This window comes from Manis javanica, chromosome 3, assembly GCF_040802235.1.
Source record: "Manis javanica isolate MJ-LG chromosome 3, MJ_LKY, whole genome shotgun sequence".
In the NCBI taxonomy this organism is placed as follows: Eukaryota; Metazoa; Chordata; class Mammalia; order Pholidota; family Manidae; genus Manis; species Manis javanica.
The window spans coordinates 210,809,366-210,835,320 of record NC_133158.1 but is presented as its reverse complement, the minus strand read 5'-3'; the positions used below and the strand labels follow the sequence as shown (position 1 = coordinate 210,835,320).

The 25,955-nt window shown below is 45.0% G+C and overlaps 1 protein-coding gene across 3 annotated transcripts in view; it reads left to right on the top strand.

The window, feature by feature from the left end:
- NUGGC (nuclear GTPase, germinal center associated) overlaps window positions 1-21,823 on the top strand; it is a 47,824-nt gene extending 26,001 nt beyond the window's left edge. For 2 of the 3 annotated variants that reach the window (XM_017650278.3, XM_017650279.3), the window contains exons 11-19: window positions 5,065-5,170; window positions 6,319-6,452; window positions 10,259-10,423; window positions 12,598-12,755; window positions 14,117-14,255; window positions 15,425-15,533; window positions 16,189-16,325; window positions 18,311-18,401; window positions 20,367-21,823. In XM_017650278.3, coding sequence (XP_017505767.3) covers window positions 5,065-5,170; window positions 6,319-6,452; window positions 10,259-10,423; window positions 12,598-12,755; window positions 14,117-14,255; window positions 15,425-15,533; window positions 16,189-16,325; window positions 18,311-18,401; window positions 20,367-20,506 — 1,179 coding nt within the window. In that variant the 3' untranslated portion in view covers window positions 20,507-21,823. Of the gene's footprint in view, window positions 1-5,064; window positions 5,171-6,318; window positions 6,453-10,258; window positions 10,424-12,597; window positions 12,756-14,116; window positions 14,256-15,424; window positions 15,534-16,188; window positions 16,326-18,310; window positions 18,402-20,366 lie in introns of those variants that run through there. The other variant, XR_005063013.2, reaches the window with a different exon arrangement.
- Window positions 21,824-25,955: the final 4,132 nt, after the last annotated feature.

Here is a 25,955-nt window from a genome sequence, read left to right as displayed (position 1 = left end):
TAGCTGTCTAGTTTTCTCAATATCATTTTCTGAGGAGACTGTCTTCTCCCCATTGTATATTCTTGGCTCCTTTGTCATAGATGTATTGCCCACACAAGAGTGGGTTTATTTCTGGGCTCTCTATTCTGTTCCACCGATCTACATGTTTGTTTTTGGTGCCAGTGCCACACTGTTTTGATTACCATAGCTTTGTAGTATGTAAAGGGATTGGGACATTTCCAGCTTTGTCCTTCTTTTTCAAGATTGATTTGGCCATTTGGGGTTCTTCTGTGGTTCCCTACAAATTTTAGGATTATTTGTTCTAGTTCTGTAAAAAATGCTATTAGCATTTTGATAGAGATTGCATTGAATCTGTACATTGTTTTGGGTAGCATAAACATCTTAGCAATATTAATCCTTCCAATTCCTGCTAACACACTCAGAACCTTCAGACACTAGATGCATGGGGATTTTTCTTTCACCAAACAATTCTCTGTCATCAACTGGGTGTCCTGCAAGCTAACTTGATGTGAACAACAGCATCAGATCTCACAGGTTAGGGTCTAAATCCCACAAGACTGCTCCCCACCCCACTTCAGATGCCAATTGCAAGAAGTAGGTCCTCAGGTTTCCCACAACTTCTGTCCAACTTGGCTATAAATCATAGGGTCCCATGACCTCCTCCCCTTGGGTTTTATTATTTGCTAGAGTAGCTCACAAAACTCAGTGAAACAATTACTTATGTTGAGGAGTTTATTATATAATAAGGGATATGCTAAAGAATACGGATGCACAGCATGAACACATAACACAGGGCAAAGCCTGGGAGGTGCCTGAGCACAGGAGCTTCTGTCCCGTGCAGTTGAATGCATCACTCTCCTGGTGTACAGATGTGTTTGCCAACCAGAAGCTCTCTGAACCCCATACTATTGGGATTTTATGGAGGCTTCTCCACATAGGCATGATCAATTATTAACTCCATCTCCTGCTCCTCTCCCTCTCTGGAGAATGGGGGTGGGTCTGAAAACTCCAGGCTTCTAATGGCTAAATTCTTTCTGGTGTCCAGCCCCCATCCAAGAGCCCGCCCAGTGTTGCCTCACGGGGGGAAAAAAGACAGTCCTGTCACTCAGGAAATCCCAAGGGATTTAAGAGTTCTGTGTCAGGTACCAGGATCAAAGACCAAATATTAGAACAAAGATGCTCCTAGTGTTTTTATCACTTAGGATATGATGATAGTTTTAGGAGCTTTGTGCAGGGAACTGAAGTCAAAGACTAAATGTTAAAACAAAAGACTTTCCTAGTATTCCTGCTTATAAGGGATTTAGGAGCCCTCTGTCAGGAACTAGAACCAGACATGTGTATTTATTTATTTATTTATTTATTTATATTTACATATATACATATTTATATATATATTTCTTATTATTTTACAATACCTCATTATTTTACTCAGTTTGAGGTTCATATGGAATTCATGGCTTTCAGAGAATTATTGTGTTCTTTTTGATGTTCAAGTTCTCATCTTGACTAACAGGAGCCTTTAATTTAAGCTGGTTTCTTTTAGCATTACCCAGACTTAAAAAGAAAAAAAATACATTTTTGCTCTCTGGTGACCATAAGGTGTTCAAGCCCATTTTATTTCTCCCTGCTCCAAAACATGAACCAACTACTTTCACCAGAGAATATTAAAAATAAAAGTTGGGGTACTAGGGGTACATATAAAATGATTTCACAAGTAGAAGTGGGCAGTGTGGTATCACTGCAAAATCATTTTAATGACAACGTTCAAAAAGATAGATTATTTTTTTTTAAATGGGGTCACTTAGCTACATGTAAGAGAATGAAACTGGATCACTGTCTAACCCCATACACAAAAGTAAACTTGAAATGGATCAAAGACCTGAACGTAAGTCATGAAACCATAAAACTCATATAAGAAAACATAGGCAAAAATCTCTTGAATATAACATTAGCATTTTCCTGAATACATCTCCTCAGGCAAGGGAAACAAAATAAAAAATGAACAAATGGGACTACATCAAACTAAAAAGCTTCTGTACAGCAAAGGATACCATCAACAGAACAAAAAGGTACCCTACAGTATGGGAGAATATATTCGTAAATGACATCTGATAAGGGGTTAACATCTAAAATATAAAAGAACTCACACACCTTAACACCCAAAAAAACAAATAACCCAATTAAAAAATGGTAGAGGATCTGAACAGACACTTCTCCAAAGAAGACATTCAGATGGCCAACAGGCACATGAAAAGATGCTCCACACCACTAATCAGGGAAAAGCTAATTAAAACCACAATGAGATATCACCTCACACCAGTTAGGATGGTTAAAACCCAAAAGACAGAAAACATCAAATTCTGGCAAGGATGTGGAGAAAGGGGAACCCTCCTACATTGCTGGTAGGAATGAATATTAGTCCAACCATTGAGGAAAGCAATATGGAAGTTCCTCAAAAAACTAAAAATAGAAATACCATTTGACCCAGGAATTCTACTCCTAGGATATACCCAAAGAAAACAAGGTCCCTGATTGGAAAGACATATGCACCCCTATGTTTATTGCAGTGCTATTTACAATAGCCAAGATATGGAAGCAACCTAAGTGTCCATCAGTAGATGAATGACTAAAGAAGAAGTGGTACATATACACAATGGCATATTATTCAGCCATAAAAAGAAAAGAAATCCTGCCATTTGCAACAACATGGATGGAGCTAGAGGGTATTATGCTCAGTGAAATAATCCAGGTGGAGAAATGCAAGTACCAAATGACTTCACTCATTTGTGGAGTATAAAAACAAAGCAAAACTGAAGGAACAAAACAGCAGCAGATTTACAGACGCTGAGAAGGAACTAGTGGTTACCGAAAGGGAGGGGCTGAGGAGAGTGGGTCGGGAGAGAGAAGGGCATTAAGGACACTATAATCTGCAATCACAATATAAGTGGGTCGCGGGGAAGGCAGTATGACATGGAGAAGGCAAGTAATGACTCTATAGCATCTTACTACACTGATAGACAGTGACTGCAAGGGGGGTGCTGGTGGTGAGGACTTGGTAATATGGGTGAATATTGAAACAACAGTGTTGTTCATGTGAAACCTTCATAAGATTGTCTATCAGTGATACTTTAATAAAAAAATGAGGTTACTATTCATATTACTGACTTCAGTCTAACTCCATGTTTACTATATCCTTTTTGATTCTGCTTCCATCTAGTATCCCTTATATTTTTAGCTTCCTCTTTTGAATACGATATCTTCTTTAACATATTATGCTTTGATGTATTATGTTGTACATTGTCATAACAAACCACATGTGTAAATTATAAGTGACTAAACTTTCTGTAGGATGATTTGATGAGTGTCTACTTACCTCTTGCATCCTACTTTCCAGCTGTCACTGCTTTGCCTTCTCTATTACAATAGTGAGGGACCTGCATGCTGCAGTCACTTCACTGACACTAGGAACTATTTCTTTGTACTATAATAACAAGTATGTTAACTAGTCTTCAATCATTTGTAGAAAAGATACAAACTTTAGAGAAAGATTTTAAATAATGCAAACACCTAGACATAACTAGGCATACTCCTTTCTCTTAACTTTTTAAAACAGCTTTTTCCCCCAGTAGAACAGTTTCAGCTTTCCTTAAATTTATTTCCTAGGGTCAAAATTCTATCAGAAAGAGAAAAAATTTAATCTTGGCGGATCCTTTGTATAATTTCAACTCTGACTCTACTGTGGGGCTTCTGGAAGCCTATGCGGGCACCCTTGACTGCATGGGCTTACAAGCTGCCAGAGATGTGGCCTCTCCCCTCTTCCAGTGGGCTGCTCACTCAGCTCTTTCATATCTTGCATCAGATAGAGATGGGACAACTCTCCACTGTTTTCTGTAACCTCCAAATACCCAGATGCACACACATGCACACTCTTTATGGTTTTTCTTTTTTAAGTGAAAAGCATGAAAAATTATGGAACGATATTTATGTATAATTCTAGTATGACTTGTCTGTAATGATGTTCTAATCATAAAAATAGATTGTAAGTCTGGGGAAAGGAAATCCCAAGGCAAAATACCTCTAAAAACCAAAATCAGTCAAAGGGAGAAATAAAGTTTAAAATCTGTTTATTGCTCACAAGTAGCAGTACCAGGCCGCCTCTTTCCTGCTCCAGCAGAAGCAAAACTGGCCCTTCCTTCACCTCTCTGGTACAGATAAGGCCTCCTTACCTAGGTAATTACCCATTGATATGGAGATGAATTTCTCTCCACCCCTGAGGAATGATGCAAATGCATGAAAGCCATACTTCTTTCCACTTCTGAACACCTATTGATATGCAGATGCACTAAAGCCAGGCGAGATATCTGGAAATGTTACAATTTTACCCGCATAGGTTTTCTCACATGATTCTTAATTCCTTGACATTTAACACCATCATTTCCTTAAACATTGCTCTGCATTCAAATATATATGATGACTCACTAACCACCCATTTACCAAACTTGCATTTCTATAGGACTTTTGCCCACTGTTGGGTTCTGTTGCACTGGTAAATGTTTAACAGCGCTCCGTTTAGAAAAAAGCCCTGATTTGTAGCATTTGCTGATTCCCATAGTGTAAATACTACTCTTGTCAGTTTCAAGCTATCAGTGTGGTTCACTGAAGGCAGAGCTGGAATGAGCTGTGTACGGTCAACTCTCAGGAGTTGGGACAAGCTGGCTGAAGCACACACTGCCTTCTAGAGTGGCACTTCTTTTTCTAAAAAGGGTCCTGATATTTTTTCCCCTCTGAACACATAAGTACACTTTGTACATTTCCTTCTAGAATTGATATTTTTAACTCCCAAAAGAACAGTTTCTATGCAGCAATCTCCTCCCAATTTCCAGCCGTGCAAGATGTGGGCAGGTGGGAGCACCTGACCTACGGGTATTGTGTGTTCATGCCGGGATGCATGTAGAACTAGAAATGACCAAGCTGAAACTTGGTGAAGACTCTCTTAAGGCCTGTGCATTGTCTCCCATGTTCTGGCTGAGTTGTTCTGTTCCCTTTCTGCCTTTCTCACTGCAGAGAAAACTGCCTGCTGATTGCAAGGTTCTGAAAGCCTCAGATCTGGTGTACACAGTCAGCGCCCAGGAGTACTGGCAGCAGGCTCTCCTCACCGAGGAGGAAACTGGTAATTTATATATTTCTTATCTCAATCACTAACATTCTCAAGATTAAGCTTGGTACAGGGAATTTCCTTCTCTGGGACTTTTTGTGCCATGCTTCCAGCTTGCCACAGTTTCTATACCTATTAGTGGATATATTTATGTTTCTCTCTGCATTGTTGTGGTGCCTGAGACCACAATTCCTCTCTCCTCCAAATCTTACCATGAGTTGGTAAAGGTCAGTGTTCAGGTCTCCATTTCTTTAGTATTTGACTGGAGTTTTCTCACTAACCTGGCTACGGTTATTGGAAGTATTTCCTGATTGTATGCTTTGTCTGTTGTATGCTTTGTCTGTGAGGAGGAAAGTACTAGACATGCCCCCTTTCTTCACAGAACTTAAAATCTAGATGAGGACCTAACACTAAGCTATGTGTAAAAATCGAAGTAAAAATAAGCTAAGATAAAATGGTGCTATGAGAGCAATAGACATTCAAGGAACCATGTGACTGGAGTGATGAGAGAAAACTGGGTGAGTCGACAGAATCTGAGCTTAAAACGGCTTAAAAGGTGCATGCGTTTTAATTACACATATGAGTGTAAGAGGAGGCTAAGGGCAAAAGAAATGATCAGCTTGGCACACACAAGACTGTTAACAGAGAAAACGTCCCACTTACAGGACTAGTGGGGAAGATGCAGGATGGCTTCTGTTACCCTCTGCCTAACAAAGGGTTGAGGCTGAAGTAAGTCTCCAGTCTGGAATCCCACTTGTCAGTGGTTCCTGTCCCTTTCAACAGCAAGCATGAGCTATTTTGATATTAAGGGTTATTTGATATAGAAAGGAAAATCTTGGGGGGACCACAGAGCCAAAACTGCAATAGGAGCACCGTTAGTTCACCTTTGCAGGTAAGTACCGACCCAAAGGGAAGTGCCCTTTTTTTTTTTTAAACCAGCCTGCACTTTCTATGTCATTCGTTATCTATTGCTACATAAAACTGGTATTCACCACTGCTGATGGGCCAGTTTGTATCGTCGATCCTAGACATGGGAAAAAATAGCCTCAGAAAGGTTGGTTTAGTGGGCATCCAGCCTACATCCTGATCTGGTAATTTTTCTGACTTCTATCTACTGTGAACTCTGGCCTTTTAAAATTGTTCATGCTGCCTGTGAATTCCAGAAATCCCCAAGTTAAGAGGCTACATCAGGAAAAGGCTCTTGGACAAGAAGAGAAGGATGGTGACCACGTACGTGATGGAAGCTTCTGGTTTGTTGTTCCTCACAGACAGTTTCAACTGCGCGGAAAGTCTGCCGGTATGCAGGCCATCTGCGCGCGTTCTCTGCCTCCTAGCCTGGGCAGACCATTCTCTTTTACCAAGTTAGAAAATTAAATTATGATAACTTTTCTCTCCGTATCAAAGGAGTATCGTAGCTTAGAGGACCTAAAGAGGATAAAAGGATAATTAGAGGGTTAAAATTGGGACCTTTGAGTAAAAAAAAGAAGAGTATTTTATCTGGGACAGATGGGCTGAGAGGAAAATGTAAAAATAGAGGGTATTGTCACTTCCCTTGAGATTTGAACAAGATGGAATGTGTTTAAGCAATGGCAGAAGTGATTTGTTTATTTCTAGTGGAATTCAGGCGCTTTTTGGTGATCCTATAGAGGCCTGTTTATGCGTATAGCCCAAACAAGTTTCATCTGTCTGTGAATTTCCTTCATGCCCTGGTGCTGTCGGAATTTCAAGCTCAGAGCAGCAGAGTAAAATAATGGGAGAGGAAGGAAACTAGGCAGGACTTCCAGCAAAGAGGTGAGGTATTTATCTGCAAAGTGTAGAATGCAGGCCCTTTGAATGACCAGTTAAAAATTACTTTTTTCATGGTAATGGATGAAAGTATCACTCTGATGGATGACTTTTTTTTAACCTTAAGGTAAAAGGGGTAAACTGCTAAAGTAGAGGCTTGGGAGTTTGGGAGAAAAATCTGTTGCTGGGATCAATCACCAACCGCACTGCTTCTCTGTGAGGAACTGAATGCAGGAAGGGACAGTCGTGTATGAACACAGAGCTCTGACCCACAGCCAGCGGCAACCTGCCTGGGAACCTGACCCCTTATCTGCACTAAATGGCCTATTTATTTGTGCGTTACACTTCCAGGAAGTCAGGCTGCTGTCTCCAGTAATGACTCAGGAAGCTAAAAAGTGACTTGGCCCCAAATGGCCAGACCTTGTTTAATAACTGAGAGCTCCCCTAATCTCTATCCCTGCTTCCAACTTAGGACCAACCAGATAACGCCAAATATGCACACTGATGAGTCACACAGGCTCCCCGTGTCTAGCTAGCCCACCTTCGGCTTCCCCAGGCCAGCGGCCTTGCATTGGGCACTCCTAAGCCTTCCTACTCCGCCGCCTCTGTCAGATGCAGGCAATGGCAGTGGACCCCCTGCTCTAGCAAGCTCTGAACAAGTGGCCTTTGGGAGTTCTCATTTGACTGGAGCTAATTTACTTCCGCATTTGCTATCAGCCACTAGGTTTGCACAGCCAGCTTGTCTGGCTTCTTGATAAGCAGGATGGGAAAGGGAGAGAGAGAGAGAAAACTAGTAGGGCTCTGAGAGAGGTCAAGGGCGGGCGCTGAGAGTGTGCAAGAGTGAGCCTGGGCAGGCTCTGTCCAGTGGCGAGGACAGGCAGATACTGGACTCCTCTGACTCCAGCGGGAGAAGTAAGCGATGCTGCCAAAGAGGTCCTTGTGCGTTTGGTCCAATGTCTGCACTTAAAAAATAATTTTTAAAGGTGACATACAGAGCAAGATTTGCTGTCTTTTCATTGCATTTCCTGTGCCTCGTTTTGGTCTAGTCTGTGAGGGGAAAAATAAACCTCCTGGGATCTGAGATTTTCTCATATGACAATTTTGTCCTCTGAAATATTGGGGAAGGATTTGACCTCACTTCCCAAAAAAGTTCTTTGGGGTAAAAGTTGCATCTCTGCCCAGCCAAGGATTGCTTCTGGACGTGCTGATGGAAAATGAATCAGCTGTGGTACTGTGTGTGGTCGGTTCATTTCACAAACCCAAGGACAAGGCATTTTGCAGACTCAGAAGTGCCTGTCCTGCATGCTGTCCTCTGCTAATGCGGACATGCACCCTGGATAGGGGCTCAGACCTGGCCTTGCAGCCGGACTCCAAGTGACAGAAAACATAGAAGGGCTTCTGGGCACGTCTGTGACCTCCTTTTGGAGGGATTTGCCAGCAGCCTTCCTCAAAATTTGTTGGCCTCAGACGTTGGTCTCAGTCTTAGTTCTTTCATGAAAAGCTGGGAGGCCAGAGTTTTGTCAGTTCCTCTGCATCCTGGAAAAAAAGTCAAACCTAAAAATGTACATGACTGATCATTCTTAAAGATTGTAACTCAAACCGAGAGCTTCAGAGTTTGGGTAGTTAGTGAGTTTCAGTGAACAGGGATCTAGTCATTATTTTCAAGAATCAGTAGGAGTTGATTATGACATCTCAGTGTCGAATGAGTTCCTCGTTTATTCATGGTGGGTGCCAGCCTTCCCCTTTCTTGCTGTTCTTTTATTTCCAGCCCCGTCCTTTCTTACCATTCTTTTGTTTATTCGACAAGGATTGTTCAGAGTGAGACTTTGTGAAACTCTTGCCTGTAGAGCTTCTTTTCATGGCTTCTTACTTCACTTTGATCACCAGCGATGCCATAGGGCAAAAGAATATAGAGGGCACTCCGGAGAAAAACAGTCCGGCTTGTAGATTTCTTCCTCATGGCAACTATGAAAATCCCCAGGGTGTGCCTCAAGCTGAATAATCTCGGTAAAAATGGTTAAAGTTTTAAAAATAAACCTCTTCTCCTCTAAGACTCATAGAGTATGGGAGTTCGAGGCTGTCTTCAGAACCATTCAGCCCCATTCACTTCACTCAAGATCCAGAGTCTGTCATCTGCATAAAGCCACACATCAATTCAAGAGCTATTTCTGTCATCACACTGGGAATAGAACTTAAAAGTCCCCATTATCTAGCAGTTTCTCTGTGCCACTCATACACTGCACAGCTGTTTCTGAGCCGTGCTTCGGAGTAAATAGGCATGAATAACAGTCTGTCCCTTCAGCAAGTTCCTAGTCCCGGGGGAGGACATGTGGAATGACACAGAGCACAGCAGGAAGCACGCTGTGACACAGGGATGTACAGAATGTTTTGGGTGGCGGGGACAGTGTCATGTGGGAAGTGAGTTTTGAGCTTTGGAAGGATGCAAAGGGGGTATAGCATGTGCAAAGGTGTGGGGTCACAGAAGGGATGACACATTTGGGGAATGGTAGCAAGTTCAGGGCAGCTACGTGGGAAGATGTTTTGGGCGAATGGATGGCTGGTAGTGCTGGAGAGGTGAGTTCTAGCTGCAAAAAGCTTTCGGTGCCGAGCTAAGGAGTGCACTTCCACCTGCTGCAGGCACTGCGGGGCCCCCCCAAGGTTCTCACATAGGGAACAACACTATGAGTTCCCAGAGGTCAGGGCTGCCTCGCATGGTCACTCTGTTGTGTTATTTGAATAGAGATTTTCCTCCCTGATTAGACCGTATTCTCCTTTGGAGAAGGGACCATGTCTTTATTCTTGTGGTCCTGCGGCTTTGTTATTCAGTGTGGTCCAGGGCCAGGGGATCAGCAAGCATCGCCTGGGGGACTGCTAGAAATGTAGATTCCCAGGCCCTCAGATTTGAACAAACTCTCCTGGTGATTTGTAAGCACATTAAAGTTTGAGAAGCACAATCCTCCAAAGTTGCTTTGTGCACAAAGTTTATTAGATGTTTGTTGAATCAGAAGTCATTGGAAAAATCATCATAATAACAACTGGATTTTTATTTGGATAGTTACTGCCCTGAACAGCCTGACGGATATTACACTTCAATTAAATTGCAGGAGGCATATAATTGTTCTACTCTCCAATCCCACAAAGCTTAAGGAGGTCTGCCTACCAAGGGATGCCTTATTGGAGCACTAGGGAGAAGCCGCCCCTGGGTGGTTAGCTCAAGCTAAATATTGTGGTGGGGGGCAAGCTTAAAGGAAGTAAGGTCTGGAGAAAGTGCCTTCCAGGAGGCGGTGGCCTCATGTTCCTCGTGGCCCTTGTCCCTAGAACGAATACCTGCATATGAGTAGCCTGCGGAGATTTGTGGAAGAGAAGATACAGCTGCTGGAGAAAGCCACTGAGCAGTGCTTCGCCCACATAACACAGCCTCTGCAAGAAGGGGTCAGAAAGGCCAGGACCTCCTACCGGCGGATCCTCGGGGCCTGCCTGGTGGTGAGTGACCCTTTCCGGGGAAAACCCGTGGCGTTCAGGGACATCTGCCTGAGCCTCCAGCTCGGTCTTCACTGTGCCACATGCTTGGGAAGGAAATAAAGATCTGGACGAGATTAGGAGGGAATGAATGCTGCACATAGGGAAGCACACAGAGGGAACCTTCGACTGTGCCCTGCAAGGACCCAGGAAGGAGTACATGGGGCAGGAGAAACAGCTGGAATTGAAGGTCTGAGGCTCTTGTTTAGAGTGCCAGCTTATGAAACACCCATTGTGTAGCCCCGGGCAGGGTCCTAAACCCATTTCAGCCTATGGATTTTTCTTCTGTAAAACGAGGATGCTAAATACCTGCCCTACTTATAGTACAGGGTTGATGTAAGTATCAGTTAGATAACACAGTAAGAAATTATCTCGCAACCTCTCACTTGGTGCACAAAGTGTCATCTTTTAATTAGTTACACGGGGGTTTTCTGAGGGATGAAAAGGTAAGCGTAAGGCAGTGTGCATCTAAGACTCAGGGGCAAAAAGAAGAGGCCCGTTGTTATGGTTTGCGAGAGCTGCTGTGGGGGGCTTCAACAACCAACATTTATTTCTCACAGTCCTGGGGGCTTCATGTCTGAGGTCAAGGTGCACGAAGGCAGTTTCTCCTGGGGCTGCTTTCTTTGGTGTGCAGATGCTGCAGCCGTACTGTGTCCGCACATGATTTCTGCTCTGTGTGCACATCCCTAATGTGCCCCTCTCTTCCTTCGAGGACACCAGTCCTACCGGATCAGGGCCCCATCCTTATGACTTCAGTTCACCCTAATTACCAAGCCATGCCCGATTCCCCAACCCAGAGAACTGTTGAGGGATAATAAATGGTATTACTGTTTGAAGCCACTAAGTTTGCGTAACTAGTTCCATAGCAATAGATAACTAAGTGACCCTGGAGAGACCATTTCTGCATGATGGTAAAAGATCCCAGATCATGAAAACTGAGCTATTGGGTGCTGAGAAGCCTAAGACACCAGGTGGAGGCCACTGCTTAGAGACAGTGTGCTGGTGGAAGAAAGGAACCGTATCAGCCATCTCCAGGCCTTTGCTCGAGCTTCTGCCTCGGAGTGCCCCTCTCCCACCTGTTCTTCAGTGGCTTCTTGCTCTGTGACAACAACATGCCACTGTTTGATAAGCAGCTGTCCTTTGTGGTCTGAAATGTGGGCAAACATTTATAAACTAGCATCATGTCATTACATATTGTAGGGGAATAATCTAAATGTCTAATAATAAGAGAATGGTAAAGTAAATTACAGTATATCCATATGACATTACATTATGTGGTCATTGAAAAAAGTGAGAGTATTTACAATGAATTGAAGAAATGTTCAGTTATAATATTAAGTGAAAAGGGCAGTATATATATATATTATATATGTACCATATATATATATAGTATGATGCTACCTGTATCATTTTGCATAGCCATTCCATTGAAACATAGTCCTTCAAACGTATACCACTAATTAGTGATCACAAAGACCTCTGCTGAAATTTTGGTCAGTGCAAATGTGTTTTTGTTCTCTTTACTGAAGATCACCAGTTGGCTAAAATCATCAGTGTCTCTTATAGCTCTAACCTCCTAATATGTTTTCCTTCTGATTTGTGAATTTATTTCTCTGGGAAAAATTACAAAGAAAGACAAATCATGTTATATTTCACTAGATATTTAACAAAAAAGGAGAAAAACATTGGGACTATGCTTGAAAAATCTGAAACATACTCAAAGGAAGGGCATAGCACATTGTCATTTAATAATTGTTCATTTAACAAGCATTTATCAAGAGCTATTTACGTTGATGCGAGATGGTGAGGACATGAAGATGGACGGGACGTTGTACCTGATCACAGCAGGCTGCTGGGGGGTTCAAGGGCCTGAGGAGGCAAGCCCAGAGCTGTGTGAGAGCTCTGGGGGAGGGCAGGGCAGCGCTCTGGAAGCCTGAGGCTGACTGGGGCACCCCACCAGCTTGAGGCAGGACTGCTGGCTTTCATGTCTAGATTAGTAATATGTTGAAGGATGATGTTGTCTCTACTCTTCCCTGTGATTCTTGGTCATAGCCTTTGGCCAAAGGTCATGAACTTGTGATCCTGTGATGTTCCAGTTAATGTCACTACCTCTACTAACTTACTATGTACTTATCTAGAGGAGCAGAGGAAACCAGGGTTTTCACCAGACTCTGAAAGCTGTTTGCCTGAAAAACGGCCTCTATGCGTCCAGGACTCTCCCAAGAATAGATCTGAACGCAGCCATCACTCAGCCCATCTATGACCAGATTGATCCCGTGTTTGGTGGCATTTTTAGGTAAAGTGGCCTTCATCTTGCCCCTTCATGAACAAACATCTGGAGAATGCTGGGTTCTCCTCTTTAAGAATCTGTACTTTGAATCCGGAAGCATGAAGAGTAGCTTGCAGTTTGAGGAGGAAAGCTTCGTCTTTGGCAAAACACAAAAGCCTTCTTGGTTTGGTTACTTTGAAATTTCCCATGGGGACCTGGAGCTCAGCTGGGGATGTTGCTCGCAGTCTAATATTATCATGCCCCTTATTTTTCAGATACCTCATACATGCAGCAGGCAGTACATTTTCTTGCAGATCTGAGCCCAGGACAGGGTATTTTGGTTGGACAGTGTGGAGCTAAGCAAACACAGAGCCTTCCTAAATTTTCCTGGGTGTGGAAAGGAAACATGGCTCACTGGCGACTCTGTGTTTGACGTGCTGCGTGCTCACGCACTCACTAGCTGTGTGACCTTCATGGCGCCCCTCCTGCCCTCCTTCTTTGACCTGCAGTCCTCTTCTCCATCCACAGGAACACAGCCTCCTGAGGCCACAGGCTCCCTCCTTGGCCTCTGGCATCTCACTGCTCCTCCACCTGCTGCTGCTTGGCCATTCTGCCTTCGCTCATCCTTCCTCAGTGACCCCCTTTCCCATCCCCACCTTGGACTTGTGCCGCCCCACCCCATTTACAAGCCTGCAGGGTGGACTCCAGATGCCTTAGAATGGCATCCCAGACATCTCATCTGCCTGCACCTGGCCCTTCCCTTCTCTGCGCTGGTGCCCAGCGTCAGCTCTGCATGTGAGCCAGCCTGGAGAGTGGCACACGGCAACTGGGATGTTCTGGGAACTGCGCTCAGCCCCCCACATGCGTTATCTCAGCAAATCCTCCCAATAACCCTCTGAACTGGCTTCTGTCCTTTCACATGTGAATGAACAACTGAGATTCGGGGATCATGCAGTGTTGTCTCCATGGGGAATAACTCCTCCTCTCCACTTCCCTAAATCTTACCTGCTCTTTAAGATGCAATTCAAGTCTCAGCCTTTCAAGTAGAAACACCTTGGCAGTGGGAGGACTGAGTTTTGAGGTTAAATAGATCAGTGTCCAAAGCCTGGTCCTACCACTTACTAGTTGTGCAGCTTTGAACACTTCAGCAATCTTCTGAACCTGTTTCCTTGTCCTTAAAATGGGTCTTGTTCACCTGATTTCATAGGTTTTTTTGTCAAGGCCTTGGCATGGCACAGTGCCTGGGGCCCTTCATAGGATTTGATAACTTAGATCTCATCCCCCTTCTCTTAAAAATGAATGAAGGGATACCAGCGAGTTTTCTGTTTGGTTTAGCCCCACAACAGCCCCCTTTGTCTCCTAACATTTTGTGTTGCTTTCTCCTGTAGGGCTGGAAAGCCCACTGATTCAGCATTGATGCCTCACATAGATGCTTTTAAGCACTCGCTGCAGGAGAAACTGGCCGAAATTGGCATAAGAAATGGCTGGAAATATGACAGCTACAATAAAAGTTTCCTGATCCAGGAGGTAAAATGGTCATGAGGTGGAAAGGGTGGTGGGCTTGGGTACGGGCCCCCTTCCCCATAGGACTTTGGAGGTTGCCGGTCCGTCCCCGCCTGCTGCCCTGGAGTTCCCAGGGCCTGGGCGAATCTCATAGCAGGCACGGTGAGATATAAGACATAGGTAGGCGAGAGGAGGTCCTGAGACGGCTCCGGACACATGGGCAAGCCTGGCTCCTTCCACTGTGAGGCAACCGAGAGCTAACGGTGGGTCTGCTAAGTAGACTCGGTTCCCGGGAAGAATCTTGAGTCCTCAGATGCACAAACGTTTGAACCCACCTGTAGCATTTCTAAGCTCGCCATCATGTTTGCCAATATTACAAAGTATGTTCTAAAGAGGTGATGCTTAAAAAAGCTCATTTTTTTGCATATCAGTTTTTAGTTTTAAGTACTCAGGACTCTTTCATGTTATCTTGTAGGCCTAGTCAGGCTGCTATAACAAAACACCATAAACTGAGGGGTTGGGAGGCGCCTTATAAACAACAGAAACTTAGTATCACAACTCTGCAGGCTGGAAGTCCAAGGTCAAGACACAGGCAGCGATGGCGTCTGGTGAGAGCCTGGTTCACAGCTTCCTGTTTGACAGATGCTGTCTTTTCACTGTGTCCTCACACAGTGGAAGGGGCACAGGTCCCCTCTAGGGTCCCTTCTGCAAGGGGACGAGTCCAGCCTGAAAACTCCTTCCTCGAGACCTAACTATCTCCCAGAGGCCTCCCCTCCTAACACCTGGAGGTGTATATGTGAGGACGTCAGCATCTGAGTTGGGGGAACACACAATATTCAGTCCGTAGCTCAGGCCCAGCCAGGTCACGTGGCAACTCTAGAGAAATACCCTGTGCCTCCCCTGCTCCTCTTCGAAGGGGGCCTGTTCCAACACCTTGTACGTGCCTCAGTTCAACTCGGCAATGTTTCTCGAGGTGTTTCTAAGTGCCAGGCACTGTGGGAAGCACTTTGGGGTAAAAAAGTGCTTAGGACAAAATTCCTGCCAGTGAGAGGTTCCCAGCCTAGGTGTGGAAATGACATGTAAACAGCCAACCATCATATAAAGCAGAGGGAGAGGGCGGCCACCTACGGGAACCCCGGGTGCTTCGTGGAAGGCGTGGTCACAAATGGCCTTGTGTTCTTGTGGATTCTCAGATAAGCGCCATCCTGGGAGGCCTGGAGGAGTACATCCTCAGGAAGAAGAGGGGGCTGTATGAGTCTCTCACCACCTCTGTTCAGAATGACCTGAAGCTCTGCTACGAAGGTGGGGGCTCCCAAGGGCAGCCTCCCCACCCCTCGGGCCCTGTCAGCGACTCTGGCGCGCTTCCCTGCTGCTCCCTGCAAAGGGGCTGTCCTCCTGCCTGTGTCTCACCCCACAGATGAAGGCCGAATAACTGCAAGGCTGTGGGAGAGGCAATCATGAGCCATTTTCATCTGTTTCCAGTTCTTTCTGTCCCTCCTTTATCTGGACACCTTGCTTCTCCTCTCCATGCTGCATCTCAGCTAATTAAACTCTACAATCCATTAACCAATTCTCATTCTTATTTTCTTCAAGTATTTATAAACTCACTTTCCAACTCCTCTTTGCTTTGGCGGCCCCATTGTTTTTCCTGGGAGTGGGTTGGAATTTTGTAAGCTTCTGCTTAATTCACTCCGTAGATTTTCTGAATGATAGTTATGTAAATATTGACAGTGTTAGCTTTTTGTATCATGTTATTATTAGACTATTTCCATCATGTGGAAATGGCGTTACATATATGAATATACATAAGCATGTGTGTATGTATGTGTATGTATGTGTGTGTATGTGTGTGTATGTGTGTGTACAGATGCATATTTTGCTTGCTTGCTTGTCCTTCTGATGCCAAAGATCTAAGCAGGTCCCTGCGGTGGTGTGACCGTGGCTCTCATTTTTGCAGAGGCAGCTCAGATCACTGGCAGAAAAGCCTGTGAGAGAATGAAAGCTGTCATCCGAAGAGGGGTGGACCAGCAGGTGGCCGAGGGCATGTTTGAAAGGGCTCAGGAAAGGATGCAGCACCAATTTCAGCAACTGAAGGTACCCCACAGCCACAGTCTGAACACCAGTCCCAGGGAGACTCCTGGGGAGCAGGGGGAGCAGGTGCAGAAGACCAAAGAGGTGCAGTCATTTGGGCCCCAGTAGAGCCGATGCCTTCTGCAAAGTGGGCCCAGCCAATGCCCACGATGCCGGGAGAGGAGGCCAGCTGGCACTTGGCATCCTTCCTTCACTGCCACCGCATGCTGGTGTTCACCCCTCTCTGGGGCCATGACTTCAGAAATGCAGCTCCTTCAGCTCTTTCCTGCATCTCCCCTCTCTGAAGGGTCACCCATAGAACAAATGTAATGTCTACATGTGATCCTAAGCTCTTTACACATTAGCTCATTTAATCCCCAGAAAGTCTGTGAAGCAAGTACTATTACTGTTCTCATTTTATGGATAAGAAAATCAAGGCAGAGAGAGGTGTAGCAGCAGGCCACGCAGCTAGTAAGCTGCAGAGCTGGAATTTGGGACCTGGTAATCGGACTCTACCATCTCCAATAACAGCATCATCTCAAAACAGATTTTCTTAAGTGAGAGAAATGTCTTGTCTACATAAAATACCAAAAGATAAATGCCAACAAACTATGATAGGTCATGCAGTTATGGTACCTGGCATGGATTTAAGTTTGATTCTATCTTCGAAAACAGTTCCTAACAGTTTCCCTGAATCCGAGTGCTTCTGTCAAGTACCCTTGACCAGCTTGTCTCAGCTCTGAATCTCTTAGCTGGCCGGCCCCCTCTCCAAGTAATATAAATTCTTTGTTTTAGTCCAAGCCACTGTTGGCCCCATCCAGGCCATGTGAATTTCCAACTCCTTCTGTCTCAGTCCAGGCTTAGCTGGACTCCTCTGACCTTCTGAGGAGCCTGGCTACTTGCTATTTCAGTCCACCTCTGAAGCAGTCTAGTTCCTAAAATATCTCCAACCGGCTCCTGCTCAATCTCCCTCCCTTCTCCCCCATGGCAGTTTTAGAAAATACCTTTCTCTGCAACACAAAGCATGCAGTTTCTCTTGGAATAGGCTAAGAGGTACTTCGTTTGCCAGTAGCAATTTAGTTTGGCATTTAACATATTATCGCAGTCTACAAATACATGCAGAACATTGGCCGAACTCTACAGCCTCCAGCCACCATTGTATATATAGAAACTGGCCCTTAAGGGGCTGAAGAAAACAATTCCACTAAAAAAAAATAATTAGCACAATGAGTATCTACAAACTGTATCTTAAATGACAGAAATGTAGGTAGGAAGGTGAAACTGGGCAAAGAGCGCGCGCAGTGCCTTCCCATCCCTGATCTTACCTCCGAGGCGCTGAAGCCCAGAGGGCCTCACCTGCGAGCTCGGGCTCGCAGCTGCAGCTGGGGAGTCTCGGCCTGGTGTGCTGAAGAAAAACGTGTAAGAGCCAGGAGATCCATGCTCAAAATGAGGCCCTGCTAGGCTGGAGGAAGGAGCCACGTATTTTTCAAAGGGAGGCAAGAGATGGTTAGAAGAGGGAAAATGGCATCAGCTGGTGGAAGGACTGAGCGCAACAAGGCACCTCTCAGGCTGCTGGGCAGAAGAATGAGGTGCGGCAGGCATGGTGTGTTGCACAAAGCAGGTGCTCAGTAAACATTCACCCAGCGACTAGGGCAGAGGGCCAGCGACCGGAGCTTTTCTCTTTTCCCATCTGCCATGCTCTTCTCTCCCCAAGGCTTCCAGGCAGCCTTGGGAGGTCCGATTCAGTCAGTCAGCACCAAGGCACCATCCCCAGGAGTCTTTGTAGGCAGGACAGGAGGGCCTGAGACAGGTGGGACCCACACAAAGTGCCCGCATGCCTCCTGAGCCACTCAGGCTACTCCAAAGTCACCCACCTTTGGGCCTGAACTTGATTGGCAACCCCAGTCTGTCCCGCTCTCTGGGTGGGGGTTGGGTGGGGTCCCTTTGGTAAGACCCTCTTCCCCTTGGGCTACACCGTCCTGACAGAATGACCATCCTTTGCTGTGCAGAATGGAATCACGGAGAAGGTGCAGGGCAGTATCGCCACCATGCTGACCCTGGCCTCGTCCCAGGGGGATGGTCTCTACAAGGAGCTGGCAGGTAAGTACATAGAGCCTGTGTGTAAAGGGTGAAGGTGCTCACGCCCCTAGCTGCGGCTGCTCTTTGCTGGATTTAACGAAATAAAGTTAGGAGAAATTTCCAGGGCCAGGAATGGAGATGAGCGTGATGCCTACCCGCCCTCTGGGGAGCACAATAAACCTCCCCTCAGTCCTCTCCCGCCTTCCGTCTGGGCCTTCCTGGGAACCTGTTTAAGATCACACTCAGCCAACTGGGGCTCCTTTAGAGAGCTCCTCTTCACCCCAGTCTCCCAGCTGTCCTCGTACACAGAAGACACTCCCTGAGTTTGATGTAAATTGTTCCTACTGTAATTTAAGACTGTTTCCTTTTCCTCCCATCAGCAGCAAATGTACACTTACATAGGGACTGCTGTGCTGGGGGCCGCTGAGGACTGCACAGTCCCAGCTCGGAGTCCTGCCTGGCTGCTAAGACCAGATACCTAAGGATGTCAGTCACAGTAGTGGGTGGGACACCTTCCCCCAACATGTAATCATAATCACCTCCCAGGTGCGGGTGGCCTTCTAGGTGCTGAGGGTACTCTCTGCTTCATGGAGCTCACAGCCCACGGGGTAGGAAGCAGGCAATAGGCAGAGTCTATGTCGCCCCCCCGAAGGGTGATAAATGCTATGGAGAAAAATGAGCTGGGAAAGGGGAGACGGAGGTGTGGGGAAAGGAATGAGGGGGTCAGGGCCGCTGCCTGGGAATGCGATATTTAAACAAAAACCTGAGGGAAGGGACATAGAGGGCACCAGATGGCTGTTCTTGCAGCTCAGAAGACAGTGGTTATTCAGGGACACTGGAAGCTTCACAGCAGCTGGTCCGGGAGCACAGCCAGATAGGTAGGGTTTCAGAGACCCGAAGACAAGGGAGACCTCCCAGACTCAGGGTTCCGACTCCCTTCCTGGTCATGAGTCCCACGGCTGGTCAGGCTCGGGTGGGGGAGTCTGGGTGACTGTATGCGGTGTGTAGAGCCACGGAGGATCAGAGGCAATCAGGAGGCTGCCAGAGCCGACCCCAAAGCCAGTCTGAAGTGTCTTTCCAAAGAGGACTGTATTTGGTGGAGTTCTCCAGAGAAACAAAAACAATAATATATGTGTATATATATATATAGAGAGAGGAATACATTTTAAGGAATTGGTTCATGTGACTGTGGAGGTTTGGTGAGTCCAAGTCTGATGCGGGAGGCCAGTAGGCTGCAGAGTCCGCGAAGAGCTGCAGTTTGAGGCCACGAGCAGTCCACCGCAGGACGAGGAAGAGCCGGTGTGCAGATGAAGCCTGAAGGCAGTCGGTCTGCTGCGGAATCGCCACTTGTTCCGGAGAGGCCAGCCTGTGTTCTAGTCAGACCTTCAGCTGGTTAGACAAGGCCCACCCACACTGCAGGGAGCCACCTGCTTACTCAAGGTCTACTTATTTAAATGTAAATCTCATCTAAAAGTAAACTCATAGAAACACCCAGAATATATAGCCCAGACAAGTCGACACATGAAACTAAACATCACAGGCTGTACTATGATTGCAGATCATGGGATGAAAACCTAGGTCGCCAAAACAGAGCAAACTCAACCTAGCCTGGGACTTCCGGAAGGAGAGGGACTTGGGGAAGGAGAGGGGTGCCTGGGGAGGACTAAGGGCAGATTTACGTGTGGTGTGCATCGTGTCTCCTTCCATGAGTTCCTGTGAGGCCTCAGTAAAGACCCAGTGACTCCCTAGACCGTTTTTATGGGTAGGTGTGTGCTGCTTCTGAGGGCGACCCTGGACTGAGAGAAACCTTGAAGTAGAGCAAGAATGCCAGGTCATTGATGAAGCCAATCACTCGGACTGTCTGATCGCTAAGCTCCATTCCAGATCTCACCCAGGCCATAACAGGAATCTCAGGCATTTGTTTTAGGGGGCTATTTCTGAAAAGGACACTAACTCCCGATGCACATGCTTTCTGCTCTTCTGTAGATGTCAAAAGCGAATACAGGGAGATGGAGAGGCTGCACAGAAGCCTGAGGGAGGTCGCTGAAAACGCAGTGCTGCGGCGAGGCATGCAAGACTTCCTTCTGCGGATGTCCCCCAGCAAAGTTGGCCCCCACAAGACGTAAATTTAATTCTTGGGGCTTAGCACCCAGTAGATGAAACACAAGCCTGGACCAAATAGTCATAATGACTTCGGTTTTTAAAAACCGAATAAAGAGTATCTCCCAAGTGTTTGGGCTTTATACGCAATATAAAACTCAACATGTTGTTACTTCTGGCATAACCTGATTGCTGAACAACATCATTCTATTTTTAATTCTATAGCCCAAGAGAGTCATCTTGAATCCCTAATGGAATTTCTAAAGTTTAGGGGCAAGAAACCCATGCTTCACCAAAGGAAAATATCTTAACATTGAAAAACAAATATTTTTGGAGAAAGACCATTGCAAAATAAAGCTTTAGGGACCCAATTCTATTTCCCATTTTAATACTGGTAAGATTTGGGGTGAGGAGGTAATGCATCATGGAAGCGACTTAGGTTTGAGAGCTGGACCGACAAGACCCGGCTTTCTACTTCTCAGGAGTGTTAGTTAAGATCTTAACCCTTTTGATGTCAGGACTCTACCCTCTTAAAAATTAGTGAGGGCCCTAAAGAACTTTTATTTTTGTGGGTTGTATGTATTGACACTGTATTAAAAATTAAAACTGAGAAAAATTGTAAATAATTATTTACTAACTCATATAAAATAAACCCATTACGTGTTAATATAAATATGTTTTTATAAAAAAAAACTTTCAAAAAAGTTTAGTGAGAATGACATTATTTTATACTTTTGCAAATCTCTTTAATATAAGATAACTGAATTCTTTGTTTCTGTATTCAGTCTGTTACAGTATCTTTTTGGTTGGTGTATATGAAGAAATACAGCCTCACACAGATACAGAGTTGGAATACGGAAGAGTATTTTAATAGCCTTTTCAGGTAGTTTACGGGTATTCTTTGGTACGACAGCCTTGACAGGTGGTAGTTCCTTAAAGATTGGTTGCAGTGTGGAATCTGAAACCATATTAGTGAATTCTTTTCATATTCTCTTACTGTACATACATTTCTATCTCATACTCTGAATGTATCTTTTACCAATAGCTGATTTTGTAATATCAGGCTTTGGAGATTCTGAAAATACTTGTTCACTGACATTCAACAATAATATTTCTTTTGCGTTCTTCTGCATTCCAACTGAATTCCCCTAAGTAGTATGAATTCGTGCTGGATGACTTTCTTCTATTTAAATACCACGTCAGAAGGCGGTATATCCTCCCTTCTCTCTGCCACAGAGTTTAATCTGATTAGGGACCAAGAGAAAATTGATAATGATCCATAAAATCTAAACAAGACTGTGTTCTAGCTCCCTCTGCAATAAAACCACTTGAAATCTCTATTTAAAAATTGCACTGCATAGTCTATATGAAAGTTCTTTCATTTATTTTTCTCCCAGGAAGAAACAAGCGGGCTCTTGCTGCTGGGAAGGGGACAAGTTATAGGACCATGATCTTCCTCTTTTGGCATCACCTAGGGGAAAAGGCAGATTTTGCTTCAAGCTAGGAGATAAGAAAACGTATAGAGCCGGTGGGAAGGAAGTTGGTGACTATTGCCTGGGAGACAAAGCCCAAGGCAGTTAATTCCTCTCTCTCTCTCTCAGAAATCAAAAACTGTAGTAGAAAGACATTTTAAAAAGCCTGGTGTAATTGTTGAAACTCTGGAACCAGCTCTGTTTGAGAATTCCTACTCAAGCCCAGATTGGGTGGTAGCAGTACTCGATAACAAATAATTATTGTATTTAGGCATCTATTTCTTTACATTGTACTGAGGCTGTTCAGTTTTTATAATTTTGATAATGGCATTTATTTACTCTGGGTATACTTCAGGGCATAATTCTCAACCTCGGTTGCACTTTTGAACCATCTGGGGAACTTTTTACAATTCCTTTGCCCAAGTGGGTCACACTTGACACACCAATTTAATCAGGCATACTGAGTATTTTTAAAAATCATTGCTCTATGGTAGGACAAATGTGGTTCTAGAACTTCTTCTATTTTATTATAAAAAAGTGGTAGAAGGAAGTAGAAGGGATTCGAGTTCTTCCCCCAACAGGAGAGCCCTTGCTACGTCTCCGAGTCTCAGAAACTGCCTTCATTTGGGGACACTGGGATGAGAAACTGGAAAATGATCTAAACAGAAGTATGATACAGCTGTACGAGGAGAAGCAGGAAAGGAGTGTGTGTGCAGTGGGATAGAGTCAAGATAGCTGATTCTTTTTTCCACAGTGGTAACGGATCATCCATTTAAAGAGCCCGAGATAGAAGTATAACTGTTAGAAATGTGGAAATACATATAAAAAGTAAGGGTAGAAGATGGGTGTCTGTGAGATTAGGATATGGGTCTGAAAGGTTAGGGAGCTATTGCTTTTATAATACAGCTGGAGCTGTTTGATTCTTTTAAAAGATTATTAAAATGTGTGCATATCTTTGATACAGCTCTATAGTGCGAAATGAAAACCCCTGTTTTCCACTAGCCATGGCGTGTATCATGCTTCGGAAAGGAGGAAAAAGAAAGAAAACATTGTATCACTTCATGTTCTCTCAGATTTCTTCACTCTGATTCTTCCTCTCGGTTTCCATTTATTGGCCTTGTTTTCCTCTCTTTCACTCCATCATTATTTCTAAATTTCTCTTTGTCTTTTTTCCTTTTTCTTTCTTTCTGGCATAATATACTGCTGAACTATCTTTATTATTATTACTTATTAAATTTATTAAAATAATGTTTCCTATTCTTAGTTCTTCATAAAAAACACATGCATGGAATGTTCTTTCTCCCCTGCAGCCAAAGCAATAAAGCAGCAAAATCAGTTACTTTTTAGATTCTTTTAAAAGATTATTAAAATGTGTGCATATCTTTGATACAGCTCTATAGTGCGAAATGAAAACCCCTGTTTTCCACTAGCCATGGCGTGTATCATGCTTCGGAAAGGAGGAAAAAGAAAGAAAACATTGTTACTAATCTAAGTTACTTTTTATCAAGGTGGAGAAATTTTTGTATAAAGGCTTTCTTCGACTTGGGAGAGGTACCAGAGGTCACTCGGTCCAACAGGCCACCTGATGTAGGGGACCCCTTTATGGAATTTCTGTTTGGCACAGATTCTTCAGGTTCTGATGAAACAGTGTTAATGTGGGGGAATTTTCAGTCATCAGCCAGGACACCTAGATCCAGATAGCTCAGTTGTGAATAAGAGCTTCTGTATGTTGAGTGGGAATCTGCCTCTGTTTTTAGAATAGTTAAAAAAAATAAAAAATAGAAACCTAACACCACTTCCCATGACAGCCCTTGATATGTCTGCAAACAGAAATCATGTCCCCATAAGTGGTTTCTGCCCTGAGCTAACCACCGCTCTTTCCTGTTGGTTTCTGGATCCTTTGCAACCCTCCTCACCCCCCATGGGGCCCTCTAAGCTGTGACTTAATCTTCCAGTCGGAGGCACCCAGAACTGCATATGCTTTACCAGGGGTGAGCTCATTCATGCCGACTACAGACCTGTCACTTCTATTTTTCTGCTCACCATGCGTCTGTTAATGCAGCCTAAGTTTTATAATAGCTATTTCTCTCACCTCTTCCTGACTTACGTCAACCTCAAAGTCATGTAAAATCTTAGGTTCTCTCTTATGTACCCCTGAGAAGCCTGTGATCCTATATCTTGTATGTGGGCAGATGAGTTTTCCCAACATTGCGGTCTGTTTTGCATTTATCCCGCTTCTGAGTTTTGGCCCAAATTCTCACCCTGTTCTGAGAAGTTTCTTATGATTCACTTGAATGAACATGTTTGGCTACCAATTACAAATTGCTCACATTAAAATTACTTCATCACCCAATTCCCAAACAAAATTTACATCATCTCAGCTCCGAGACGTGTTCCCTTGGAGTCCCTCACTATATGACCCAGTCTGGGTACCGTGGGCCATTGAATTTAACAAGAGAAGGAGGTCCAGGCACGTCCTGCCCTTGGGTCTCTGGCCCATGCACATGACAGGGACAGGTCACAATGCCTTCACTGCCTACAACCCTGGACCAGTATCAGAAAACCTGAGCTGTCTCGTGCAATCCATTATCCCCACACCTTCTGGGAAATGCATGAAAATGAGTTGAGCACATGGAGTCGAAGCAGATGGTTGGGTGGATTCCATGACACAGGAGGAGCAGGGGATTCCACAGGGCGGAGGCTCCTGCTCCCACCGTCCTGGACGCAGCACCAGCTGTCAGCAGCTGGACACTAGAGAAAGAGCCACATGCAATTAATACTCCATCTCTCAGGGGCTGTCAACTCTGAAAAATAATAACAGTGCCTACGTTTTGTGAAGTGCTTTGAGTTTTCAATATCCTGCTGCCTTGTACTAGTCCTTGAGATGGGAAGGCCACAAAGTAGTACCCCAGTTTTACAGATGAGGAAATGAGAATTCAAAGAGGTTCGGTGACTTGCCCATACCCACAGCTCTTGGAAAGGTGGAGTTGGGAGTCAAGGCTGGGTGTTCTGCTTGGAATCTGGTCTTCCCTTCACAAGGCGTCTCTGAGGCTTACTGTACACATCACCGACCAGTAAGCGTGAGCCTGCCCCTGCTTTGGGCCCATCACTGGCCTGGGTGGCAGAGACGGCACGCACTAGAGTGTAACCCAGCAGCCGACCTCGGTGGGCTCAGGGCACCTTAGAGCACTTCGTTCAGGCCCCTGAAAAGCTGGAGAAGGAAGCGGTGGCGGGCGGGCAGTGGGCAAGGTCTCAGGCGGCAGGGGTGGGGGCGGGGGGAGAGAAGGGAGTGGCCTAAGCTCCCAGAGACACGGGGTGTGGGGGGTCAAGGGGGAGGAAGACAGGATGGAGAGGGTGAGCCAGTGCCGGTGGCAGCCAGTGTGGACAGTAAGTACTTTCTACCAGTTATCTGAATAGTCAAATTAATAGAAAAAGAAAGTAGGATGGGGTTTTCCAGAGGCTGGGGGATGGGGAATGGGGCGTTAGTGTTTAATGCGGATGCAGTTTCAGTTTTGAAAGACGAAAAGAATTCTGGAGATGGGTTATATAATGACGTGAGTATACTCAACGCTAGTGAACTACACACTTAGAAATGATTAAGATGGTCTATTTTATGTTACGTATTTCAGCATAATTTAAAAAATTTTTAAATCTTAAAGAAATAGCAAATTAAAGTGAAGATATGTAAAAGTCTTTCCACATTTACAATATGGCATCTTTATGCTCCCTGAGAGAGGAGGCAGACATATAAGAGCATTGAACCGGGCTTTCTACAGGGCTCAGAATAAAGTCCGGCTCCTCCCCGCCCCTGCCTTCATCTCCCAGTGCCCTGCGTTCTCTGCGCTCCAGGGGCACAAGCCTCCAGCGCGTCCGCTTTGTTTCCATACTGGCGTTTTGAATCTACTTGTTCCCCGTGCCTAGAACGCGCATTTTCCAGATTGTTACACACAGATTTTTATCGAGCCCTCTCTATGTGCTCGAGGCATTTGGGATGCATAGAGGG